This window comes from Solanum lycopersicum, chromosome 8 (assembly GCF_036512215.1).
Source record: "Solanum lycopersicum chromosome 8, SLM_r2.1".
NCBI lineage: Eukaryota > Viridiplantae > Streptophyta > Magnoliopsida > Solanales > Solanaceae > Solanum > Solanum lycopersicum.
This window is the reverse complement of record NC_090807.1, coordinates 1,193,935-1,205,835: the sequence shown is the minus strand read 5'-3', so window position 1 is coordinate 1,205,835 and position 11,901 is coordinate 1,193,935. Positions and strand designations below refer to the sequence as shown.

At 33.5% G+C, this 11,901-nt stretch overlaps 3 protein-coding genes across 9 annotated transcripts; all 3 read right to left on the bottom strand.

The window, feature by feature from the left end:
* Window positions 1–232: 232 nt before the first annotated feature.
* On the bottom strand, window positions 233–2,224 carry LOC101246846 (glycine-rich protein A3-like). 3 transcript variants are annotated; one of them, XM_010326356.4, is made up of 4 exons: window positions 2,020–2,224; window positions 1,182–1,447; window positions 584–854; window positions 233–330 (listed from the first exon to the last, which is right to left on the bottom strand). In XM_010326356.4, exons 2-3 carry the CDS (start codon window positions 1,432–1,434, stop codon window positions 616–618), a joined length of 492 nt encoding a protein of 163 aa, XP_010324658.1. In that variant the 5' UTR covers window positions 1,435–1,447; window positions 2,020–2,224; the 3' UTR covers window positions 233–330; window positions 584–615. The 3 variants fall into 3 exon arrangements, with proteins under 3 accessions (XP_010324658.1, XP_019070756.1, XP_019070757.1); XM_019215211.3 differs by having other exon boundaries at window positions 233–854; window positions 2,020–2,223; XM_019215212.3 differs by lacking the exon at window positions 2,020–2,224 and adding an exon at window positions 1,925–2,011 and having other exon boundaries at window positions 233–854.
* A 2,105-nt stretch (window positions 2,225–4,329) lies between these two features.
* Window positions 4,330–7,087, bottom strand: LOC101249284 (upstream activation factor subunit UAF30). The gene is made up of 2 exons (XM_004244387.5): window positions 6,569–7,087; window positions 4,330–4,698 (listed from the first exon to the last, which is right to left on the bottom strand). The coding sequence occupies exons 1-2, from the start codon at window positions 6,809–6,811 to the stop codon at window positions 4,573–4,575; spliced, it is 369 nt and encodes a 122-aa protein (XP_004244435.1). The 5' UTR covers window positions 6,812–7,087; the 3' UTR covers window positions 4,330–4,572.
* Window positions 7,088–7,581: 494 nt separating this feature from the next.
* On the bottom strand, window positions 7,582–10,697 carry ABCG21 (ABC transporter G family member 21). Of its 5 annotated transcripts, none has more exons than XM_069287732.1 (6): window positions 10,375–10,683; window positions 10,198–10,249; window positions 9,201–9,993; window positions 8,903–9,067; window positions 8,569–8,804; window positions 7,582–8,434 (listed from the first exon to the last, which is right to left on the bottom strand). In XM_069287732.1, exons 3-6 carry the CDS (start codon window positions 9,949–9,951, stop codon window positions 7,790–7,792), a joined length of 1,797 nt encoding a protein of 598 aa, XP_069143833.1. In that variant the 5' UTR covers window positions 9,952–9,993; window positions 10,198–10,249; window positions 10,375–10,683; the 3' UTR covers window positions 7,582–7,789. The 5 variants fall into 5 exon arrangements, with proteins under 5 accessions (XP_069143833.1, XP_069143835.1, XP_010324495.1 ...); XM_069287734.1 differs by having other exon boundaries at window positions 10,212–10,249; XM_010326193.4 differs by lacking the exon at window positions 10,198–10,249 and having other exon boundaries at window positions 10,375–10,697.
* Window positions 10,698–11,901: the final 1,204 nt, after the last annotated feature.

Below are 11,901 nucleotides of genomic sequence, written 5' to 3'. Positions count from 1 at the left end.
TCAATTACAAATTAAAGTTGAAACTTCAGATTGAAATTAGGCAAAAAGAAACATCTATATTTCATAGTATGCAAGTAAAATTATAACTTTTTGGATTTTACAGTAGCAAATAATTTAGAGAACAATAAAATATTTGCGTAGAAAGATCATTGGCCAATTAACTAGCACATATGATATAGAAAACAAATTATAGTAGAAATTTAACAGAGATTTAATAAGGTTGGACTAAGCATAATTCTAAACAGAAATCAATTTAATTTTTTCATGATGACAAAAAAAAGGGGGTACAAAATAATGAATCCCCTAACTATACATCAAGAAGTCACAAACCTACAAAAGAAAGGTTTTCACAATCAAATTCAACACATAATTAACAATTTTTTTCTACTAACAACATGTAAAATACAATATGCAATCTTACTATAAATTTCTATATGAGGTTGTTTTCATAGCTAGGCTGAGCTTAAATATGTAAGACCTTTTGGTCACACGCGTAAAACTATGGGGTTGTTTGGGTGTGAACAAGTTATTTCAGGATCAATTATCTCGAGATCATATGCGATAACTTATCTCTATCACTTACTTGCATGCCTATCATGAAGTTGAATTAGTTAGTTACTTCCACTTCTTGAATTTGCCTCCATGATTCTTGCCTTTTTTGTGTTTTCCTTTCCCCTTTCCTTGCTTAAACTTGCCATGCCCCTTGCCATGCTTTCCATGATCATAATGTCCATAATGAGCAGTACCTTGTGCAGGGTGATGACCTCCACCGTGTCCCATATGATGAGCACCATACGCGGCTGCTCCAGCCGTTGCTACGCCAGCAACTGCTAATCCCGCCATCATTCCATGTCCTACGTACATATACAGATTCAGAATTTAAACTTTGAGTGAAAAAGAAGCTAATAACACTATGCTAGTTGGATAAAAAAACAATTTTCTACCACACATATGGTCAAAAAGTGTTTTATACCACAATTTTCAAAATCTTTCCTTTTTTTCCCTTTGTACCAAATCAAAGATTCACTTAAATTGAGACGAAGGAAAGTAATTGTGAGCACGTGTTATCTTTATATTCCATCTTTTACATTTTATTTTTTGTCATTTTTTTGTCTTTTAAAAGTGTTTTGTTACAATAATTGTATATCAAGCCACATCTAAAAGTAATTAAGCAATGATACCTCCATGGTGTGGAGCGGGTTGACCAGGATAACCCGCCTGTGGATATCCTTGTGGAGGATATCCTGTAGGCGGATATCCTTGTGCTGGAGGATACCCTTGTTGAGGAGGGTAACCCCCTTGCTGAGGAGGGTATCCTTCGAGTGCTGGAGTATACTGTCCCGGAGGATATTGACCTCCGAGAGGAAATTGACCTCCCGGAGGATACTGTCCTCCAGGAGGATATTGTGCATGCTTATCCTTTCCACCTCCCATCCTTCTCAAATACCTAGAAATGATTTAAAAAGGCAAAAATGGAATTAAGTTTCAAAATCATAGAATTGATCAAGAACCACATGAAATCAAATTGTTACACTTGCAATACTAATAATAAGCAGGACAACAAATAAGTGGAAATTAAAAGATAGCATGAAGTAATGTATATATGTGACCTCTTTTCATGTGACAAAGTTCTACTTTAGCTAGAAATTGTTAGAACTAATATGTTACATATGTTTAAGCAAGTGAATTGGGAAAAAATTGAAACAAGACAAATGAATATTAATTACTCTTATTATGACAATATTCTAAAAGGTCAAATTCAGGACGAAAAGATCCCTCAATTCTCAGAGATTACATAATAAATTCCTAAATAAGAAAAGTTTCAAACATGATCAAAAACCAGAAATTGTACATAAAATCGAGAACATTATATTTCTTACTGTATAAAAAAAAATACCAACATTGAAAATTCATATACACTAACCACAACAACAACAAAATCAATGTAATTTCACCGACAAAGTCCGAGGAAAATTCAAATAAATTAAGAAAAGTTCATGAAATGGAGAGGTTCCTTACAGATTTCCTTATGAAGATACAAAGTAAATAAAAAGTATATATTAATTAATTGAATGAAGAATTTGACAAGAGTGTATATAGATGAGTATTTATAGGCCCTTTTTACTATTTTAAATACTGTCCAACTCCACGTGTTAATTACATTATATATGACGTGATTAATTAATTACTACTAATTGAGGTGTTCAATATTTTTCTCCTCTAGAATTTCTAGTTTTTCAAAAAATTTTTTTATAAATATTCAAAAGTGAAACTCAAAAGCTTAACATCGTACACAAGTATTTACGTGGTGGAGCAATTGATAACCATAGTAAATGCAAAAGAGTATTTATGGTCAACCTTTTTCCACGACAAATTGACTTATTTTCTTGTTTTCCTCACTAATTGTAATGTTAATTACATATCATAGGCTTTTGACTTATTCCCCAAATAAATCTTTTTTATTTTCAACCTTTGAGTTTTGAACACCTCTCCATAATTCAAGCCAAATATCTTAATTATATACTAAATAGAAATTAAACTTTTATAATTTTTTCTCTAATGATAGGTCATTAGAGATGCAGGATAATATTAAGTGCAAAACTGTATAAGCCTCATAACAACTTAAATTAAGTAATCTATACTACATTAAATTATATAATCTATAATTACATGATAGACTAAAATGTAAAATACCAAAAAGACCCGAGCCCATGAATGGTTCTGCTTCGTCTGTCATACAAGCTTGTTGTTGGTACTATATTTCAACAAACAAAAGGGAAACATTTATCTTAAGTTTACTATAATGATTTACATATTATAGGAACAAGTATTCAAATCTCTATTTTGTCGATTTTTGTGTATTATCATTCATGTATTTTTAGTGATTTGAAATTTCAATTTTCTTTTTTGTCGAAAATTTTCATAAATGTCTGTTAAGACCTTAGCAATGGATCCAGTTGGACACGACAGACAAACCGATCCATTTTCAAGTTCCAACGAGTCCTAGAGCAGGTAAACTGTCATTTTACCTATTTTCGTGTGTTATAGTCCATGAATTTTGGGCGATTCGAAATTCCGAATTTGTTTTGCCAAAATTTTTCATTGACGTCCGTTAAAACCTTAGCAATGGATTCAGTTGGTCGCGGCGAGAAAACCAACACATTTCAAGGTCGAACGAGCCCAGAGCAAGTAAACACCCATTTTGCCGATTTTCATGTGCTATAGTCTATTGATTTTTTACGATCCGTTTTTGTTTTGCTGATACTTTTCATGGACGCATGCTAAGACTTTAACAATGGAGTCAGTTGGTCCCGACGGGAGATCCAACCCATTTTCAATGTCAAAAACGAGCCCCAAAGAAGGTAAACATCCATTTTGCCAATTTTCGTATGCTATAGTCTATTGATTTTTGGCGATTCAAAAATTCAGATTTTCTTCGCCAAATTTTTTCATGGACGTTCCTTAAGACCTTAACAATAGAGCCAGTTAGTCCTGATGGCCAAACGAGCTCCAGAGCAGGTAAACATTCATTTTAACGATTTTCGTGTGCGTTCATGAATTTTTGGTGATCCAGAATTTCAATTTTTTCTTTTCTGAAATTTTTCATGGACGTCTATTAAAACCTTGACAAGGAGCCAACAGGTACCGACTTGCGAACCGGCCCATTTAAGATGTCAAACGAGCCCAGAGCACGTAACTTTCCATTTTGTCGATTTTTGTGTGCTATAGTCCATGAATTTTTGGTGATCCGAAATTTTAAATTTGTTTTTGTCAAAAATTTTCATGAAAGTCCATTAAAAACTTAGGAATAGAACCAGTTAATCTCGACGGGCAAACCGAGCCATTAACAAGGTCAAGAAAATCTCAGAATAGATAAACTCTCATTTTACCGATTTTATTTGCTAGTCCATAAAATTTTGATGATCCAGAATTCCAGATTTCTGGATCCAATATTTGTGTTTTCATATCGTATGTACACAGCGTTGGCCATCTGTATAAGGGTACGTAAAGTGCGAGAAGATAGCGATCTCTGGCTTCGCAACCTCGATTTTTCAACGGCCTAGGTTTTTTAGTTACACATGTGTATAAGTGTAATTATGCAATAAAATTACCTAATTAAGAACCTAAATACATGTCCTTCAATCTTATCTTCTACATCAACACTAACAATTCATCCTTCCTCTCCACTGGAGGGTTTTAGAAAATAACCAAATAGGCCAAGAAGTTCTACTGATAATGTATTTGATTTAACAGCAAAATAAATATAAAAAAAAAACTACTAATAATTAAGAAAACTATAACTATTACCACACATCAATCCTGAGAAAGTTAGAATCATGAACTGTGGATGTCACTTGATTAAATCCAGCTCAGTCGAAAGTGAAGAACAGGAAAAAGAAAATGTGGATAGTAGCAGGCATAAAACACTGCAAAAGCTTACCGATTTCAAATCTATGCACCACAACTCACTACCAGAGTGAAGGGTTACAAAAAGGAGAAGTTACTAACTACAATGTTCAGTAGTACCAAGAAAAGCCCCTAATGTTTTACAGGAACTGCAAATTGGGGAATTTAAGAAGCCTTTTGAAAATGATTGGAAAGCAGTTTTGCGATCTCTAGAAACCCAACTTTGTCCTTGCCAGCAAATATTGTCTTCAACATGTCATCGCAATTTATCTCCTTCTTGTTTGCAGGGTTCTGCAGATCATGAATTTTACTTGTCAAAGGAAACTAAAGGGGGTATATATTGAATGTGTATACAACCTACTTCACACATTTGTTCAACTGTGGATTAAACATGTAGCCAATCAGATTAGATACTATTAACTAAAGAGAACTTTTTTTCTCAAACATCAGAAGGATGTGGATTGTCCTCAACCTGATAAAAAACTAAAAAAACCAATAATTATGATAGTTTTAGAAATCAATGACAATCATCTTGTTACAACAACACTCAAAATAAATCTATGCCTCGAACAACTAATAGAACGAATGCTAAATGATTATAAAACATCATCTCAAAGGCCATAGTGTAATATTTTTCCTAAAACCCCAAGTGTTGGTGATTGTTGATCAGTCACATGCTAACTACATTATTGTATTTTGATGAAGCAATACCAAATTTCAATATCAACACGCAAACAAAACTCTGCCCTAAAAATTGTTGCTGTTCTTTGCATCTAATAGTATCTCAAACAAATGAACTACCATGAAAAGGCATCTTTTACGAGAAAAATAACATAGAAAAAAAGTAGCAGGGCAAGTTACCGATCTCCAAAAAAGAAAATAGTAGGAGGGGAAGCAAATGGGCAATATAGAGAATCATGCTTGGCTACATTGTATTCTGCTTTTCCATCAAATACACTTTAAGAAGTATCTCATCAATATATCCACAACGAAATTATGCTTTTTAAGTTTGAGTATTGCATAGGTTGTTAAACATGCTTAAACTGCTGGCTTGTTATATCAGCAATTATTTTCAGCTTGGCCTTACAGAGGATGCCCCAGCTGGTAATACAAAGTGTTGACATAGATTGAGAATAAAAGCTCATGTATTATTCAGCATATGGCAACCAAATCGAACATCACAGTATTCCAGGGCCTCAAAGGCTCAAACCATGAGCATCCTACCTCTTCAGATAAAGTGCCGCAAAGTAAATAACAGAGAGGGAAGAGAGAATTGATCATTGGATGTCACATGCCTATCAGTAGCCTAACTCGTTACAGAGATTGTAACAACCTCAATGCCAAAATGTCAAGAGCCCTTCAAATCCCCACCGTCTAGTAGTCTACTCTCACAGGGTCCTTTGTTCCATTATCAGCCGGTATACTACTAGATAGGAAAAAAACCAATATCTTTTAATCTGGTGCACATTCTCAAATCATTGGTAAGACTTCCTAATCTCGCCGAAACAACTAGACTTTCCAAGAATGTTAAAATTTCCATCTAATATGTGATTGAGCAGAAAGATTCAACTATCTTATAACGAACAAAGCTAAAAGGATCAGACAACACTGATTGTTAATTGCATCTGACATTCTATAGCAGTCATTACTATATTGTTAATTATTGATACATCTTCCAGAAGCACAAGGAAAAACAATCATCCCTGTGCAAACTGTTTCATTAAAAGAAAACGCAATATCTTCCCATACCATGCTAACTATACACGTCACTTTTAGCACTTCGAATGTAATACTGTCACCCCTACAAACCTCTGGATTTGGATTTCTGCTAGGATATGGTAAACCAGCTAAAATAAGTACTTCTATTTTATCATCTAATAGGCTAGTTACTATACATCTACACTAACATTTGCATTTTACGACATTGTAGTTGATATAGCTGATACAAACAAAAAAATCCTCATTTTAGCAAAGAGTCTATTTTCACAGCTCAAATCCTTCAAAATGTTTCCAAATTAGTAATTTCATAGTACTATAGTCTATATCTAACAACTTCAAACATACATTTCTTCAAAAAAGGCTACTGCATAGAGCAATACTATCAACATGTGAAGGTTTATTCTCTATCATAAGTAACATAAAGAGGAAATGGAAAGTAGACCTGAAGATTATTGGTTTTGATGTAATCCCAGATTTTCTTAACAGCATCAGTACGTGAGATTTCAGAAGTACCGACAAATTTTTGTAGAGCAGGTGAAATCGGTTGAGGTTTCAGTATGCCTTTAGAACGACCTTTTCCAGCCGCGGTTGTTGTGGTGGCCGGAGGTGTCTTTCCAGCGGAGTTCTTTGCAGCAGCCATTAGAGTTCGGCAATAGTTTCCGAAAACCCTAGAAGATGATGCCATGGTTTTCCTTGGATTCTGCAAAACCCTAGAAGCTAACAATGGAGAAATGGTGAACTCAAGGTTTTTGGTACGTAGGAATGGCAAATTCGTAGTTTAAAGTGGAAAATTTTGCTTTTTCGGGTTTTACTGTGTTTTTTGAAAAACGGCCTTCGGGTCGGGTCACTCAAAATTTAATTGGGCTCTTCCCCTTTTACTTGTTGATAAATTGACTCAAATGTACTTTATAATGATATCGTTGAAGACTCGAAATATATGGTATTTGTTATATTATTTTATGTGTTTAGTTTATATATATTGTGTATAGTATATATATTATAACGGTGATGGTCAAAAACATATTTGAATGTCCATTTTTTATACTTGAACTATTAGCTGTTCGTATTTTCTATCTAAATTCAAGGCCTACTCGAGTATAAAGCTACTAGAGCATTATTTTGGGCGCTAATTTTTTGGGATCTCTCATGGTTAAGTTTGAAATGAAAGTTTTGAGTAGAAATATAATAATTTTTTTTACCTTATTTAATGTAAGGATTGTTATAATTTATCATGAAATAGTCTGTATGCAACGACAATATCTTTATTGTAATTTAGTTTGTTTTTTCATTTATATCATGACGATTAACATGAACTTACATTATTATTCCTATATTTACATTATTCATTCTCCTTTTGACTATTCTTATCCTCTTATAGTTGAATATTCTAAACCCTCTCAAACGATCAAATATTCTATATCATACAAAATCTATTATTTAGCGTATACCCAAATATACTCAAAATAGTGGCAAAGATTTATTCTCAAAGCATTTCAATTTTCCCAAGTTAGTTGTAACTTGTATGCAAAAATATTGCCAATAGTGGTAATCATAGCACATCAAAAATATAAATTTAACATCCTTACTTCCTATGTTGCAGAAAATTGAACTCTTTCAGCTTTGCTCCTAAATTATGTAATCTCCCTCTTCGATTTTCGAATCATCATCGTACACGAGTGAGTGCTAGATAGGCCACAACTCTGTAGCCTACTAACATCACAGCCATGACCGAGACATCGATCCACATATTGTTTAAGCCAACTGATTCAATGGCAGGTAAGTTTGCAACTTGGCAATAGACTCCTTTTGAACATTCATAGTAGTCATTGTCATTGTATTGAACCCCTAGAAGCAACTTGTAGCTATAGTAACTATAACTCAAGTATTTTAACCAAACGATGAACGTGGGAATCTGTTGAATGTAGTATCCTCCAGCAATTAGGAATACTAATGTTGTTACTGATGCTAATGTAGTGGCTTGTTTAACATCCATGAGTAAGGCACCAAAAGCTAGCCCGAGGCTTTGTGAAACGAGGACGTTGTAGAGGACTACTAGGAGAGATAGGATGAAAGTAGTTGGATCAGGTTTGAGCCCTCCCATCCAGTAAAGGATGAACGTAAATGCTGTTGGTAATGCTAGTTCTAAAGGCAAATCTCCTACAGTTTTGGCTAGGAAGTATGACGAGAGACGATACATTCCTGATGATCTCTCTTTGATGAGCATTCTTCTTTCTTGTGGAAATGTGAAAACTGCATTATAGAGTGGATAGAACCCCCAAAATACCGCGAAAAAGAACAACATTGCAATCTGCAAAACAGTAAATCAAGTGTCATTGTTATTATTAGGACATCGTTAAATATAAACAAGGCCTGATTGTTGAAATGGCAAAAGATTAGCTCTGTTTACTTGACCAACCTAGTGTAAAGATTATAGGTAATTACATGTTTTCGTATGTGCAAATGACTTAAGGTGAACGGATAATATCTGACTCGATCTTCAATGTGGGATGTTGGAGTATGCCACCACAATAGTCCTGCAAGAAATGCTACACTTATAACTTGGAAGATCCTAAGCCTATTGAAGGTCTCGTGTCTTCGCTCCCTTAACCCTCTCATAAGTAGTACTTTGAATTGATGCATCCAACTCGTGCACCATTGCTCTAATTTCACGCCATTTCCTGCATCAATAGACACCACGATAGCTATTGTTAGGCACTGAATAAAGGCAATGAACGGTTTGTAGTTGCTTTTTTTTCATTGTAAATTGGAAACTTACTTGTAGAGACATCATTTGTGCAACTGTAGTTACCGCATACTTCAGTTTTCAACCTTGTAGAAATGTTCATTTCATACGCGGAGATGAGAGCTTCTCTCACCAACTTCTTTTCCTGTTCAGTACTGTCACCTTGATCGTTGCCATTCTTGGTATCAGATCCAATCCCTGAAAGATTTTAAGAAGTAAAAAATACCGTAATGAAAGGAACATAAGAGTTTGTCCAAATTGGATCATCCAGAATTTTGTTATGTGGAAACATGTTCATTTCAAGTGTGTTGAAGTGAAATGTCTTAATTACCATTCGCGAGATCGAGCAAGAGATCAGCTGGATTGATAGTGATAGATATGGAAAAACCAATAGAAGAGAAGTACTCCAAGGCAGTTGATGCAGGACCATAGTAGATAGGACATCCCTCAGAGAGCAAAACTACCTTATCAAACATATAATAAAGTCGATTAGACGGCTGATGGATCGTTGTGATCACAGTACGACCACCACTTGCTAGTCGTTTAACAGTGTTAAGGATCCGGAGTGCTGTTGTCGAATCAAGTCCTGAAGTTGGCTCGTCTAAAAGTAGCAAACTCGGGTTGATCAACATTTCTTGACCTATACTAACTCTTTTTTTCTCTCCACCTGATATCCCTCTAAACAATGGCCCCCCAATCATACTGTTTCTACACTTGTTTAATCCAAGTTCTGCAATAACATGCTCCACATGTCTCACTTTTTCGTCCCTTTCGAGGTTTTGTGGCAGCCTAAGCAGAGCTGTGAACAGAAGTGTTTCAATTACTGTAAGATGAGGATACAGGACATCATCTTGTGACACGAATCCTGTTCTACGTTTGATTGAACCCGAGAATGGCTGGCTGTTGTATGTAATCTTCCCAGATAATTTGCCCGAAAGGCGCCCTCCTAGTGCTGTTAGAAGGGTGGTTTTGCCACTACCTGATGGACCTAACATAGCTAGCATTTCTCCTGGATATACAGTGCCTGTCACTCCATTTAGTATAGTCTTTTCTTTTGTGTTTGATGATCCTCCACAACACATTCCTTTGTTTTCTTGACTAATCTTGTAAACAATCTCTTCAAACTGCACATTCAAAATGAAAACATAAGGAAACATTACATTCAACCTATGTTATTCGGACCTTTCAACAATCTAGCCAGACGCCAGTGTCAGGATTTTCACGTTTCAAAATATGTAAAAGTAAACTCTAGTATAGATAGATAAAAAGTAATTTAAACCATGTGTAAACACGGTAATTTTCCATCAAAGAGGGTGCCTTGAAACCACCTCTTCAGTCCTACCTAGCTCCACCCCTAGATCATGCACGGGGCCTACAACTCTTTTGGGAGGGTTCGAGCAACATAACATGAAACCATTAAAAAATTACGATAAGAGCAGAGTCAGAAAACTTCTACTATACTCAATTTATACAGTATAATTTTCCGACAAAGAATGTTCAGTTACCTTCAAAGTTATAGGATACATGGCCTTTTGTAAATAAGATTGTTGTGACTTGATCTGGACAGGTAAAGCCAGACATGACTTGTCATATTGTTTCGACGAATTAGGCGAATTCGTCGAAGCTTCCATCAAGTCTGTGCCACCATTTTCTGGTTTTGGTGTTACACCATGAAGATGCATATTGCCAATTATAGTTGAAACAACTTGAACTATATATGTTTGGTGTTTTTTTTAGTATTTGTGTTTTGGCTAGAAAAAAGATAGCTTAAGAAGAAGAAGTTAAAAGAGTTGGTTTTTTAACTTGAGTTTATTAAGTTGAATTGGACAAGCATATAAATATATAAAGAAAGATCTCTCTTGTTTGTGTTAAAATAAAGTAGACTATTTCACTTTCTTTTTCTTGTGGGCACTCACCTCTTTCTCTTAAAGTATTGTAACACAATCAAATATTACACTAGTCTTCTTCATGTTTACTTCGAATATTACACTAAATTTCTGGCATCATTGATTATGGCACTATTATAGTTTACCTTTAAAATAAACTTTGTCATTAGATATTTCTACCTGTGACATTTTTTATTTTGTTCAATTTTAATTTTCACTTGTCATTTTTATTGTAATAAAATTAAAAAAAAAATTATTTTCTTATCTATTATATTCTCAATTTATTTAGAATTTTAATATTTATGAAAAAAGTAAAACCTTTTTGACAAGTAAATTGATTTTGTAATTTTATTAATTAATAGAAGTAAAATATTAAATTTACTATGTTAATTATTTTTTTAATAAATATATAAATAAATAAGTAAATAGAAATCGAGGAAATAATTAACTATGATTATGAGTTCAACGTTGGATATAAGAAAATTAAAACCAAATTAATTGGTGGCAATTATTGTGGGGCTTTTTCTTTTTCCAATTTGCATTCATTTATACTTTATTGAGATATAGAACAATTATTCAAATTGAATATGTAATAAAATATTCGTATTACATATGACTTACAATTCAAACTTTGCAAAAAAGTTTATGTACTTGTTTTTAAACGTCTATTATTTAGATAATTGACTTAACTATATAAATTATATTATATTTATTAACCTTAATTGGGATAAGACATCATTTTTTATGATTTATTAAGGATAATCTTTATAATTGAAGTTGATCATGGCATATTTTAAATTTAACTTATCTACGTAATAAACATTTAAAAATATATGCAAATATTTTTCACTAAATTTTAAATCAAAAATATTTAATATGAATCTTTATCATAATTCAAAATAATAATAATAACAATAATAATAATAATAATATATTATTCATGCCACCCATGGGAAGCATTTTAAATTTATGCTTCTCACAAGTTGCTTCGCAATATATATGTAGCGAATAATAAGGTTCTTTTTCGACTATAAAGTAACGTAATGGGATGGACGTGATTTTTTTATTTATCAACATATATTTTTTATTTGAGCTCCGAAATTTTTTTTATTTAGCTTTTTCTTATTACTAAGGAAAATGTATTGT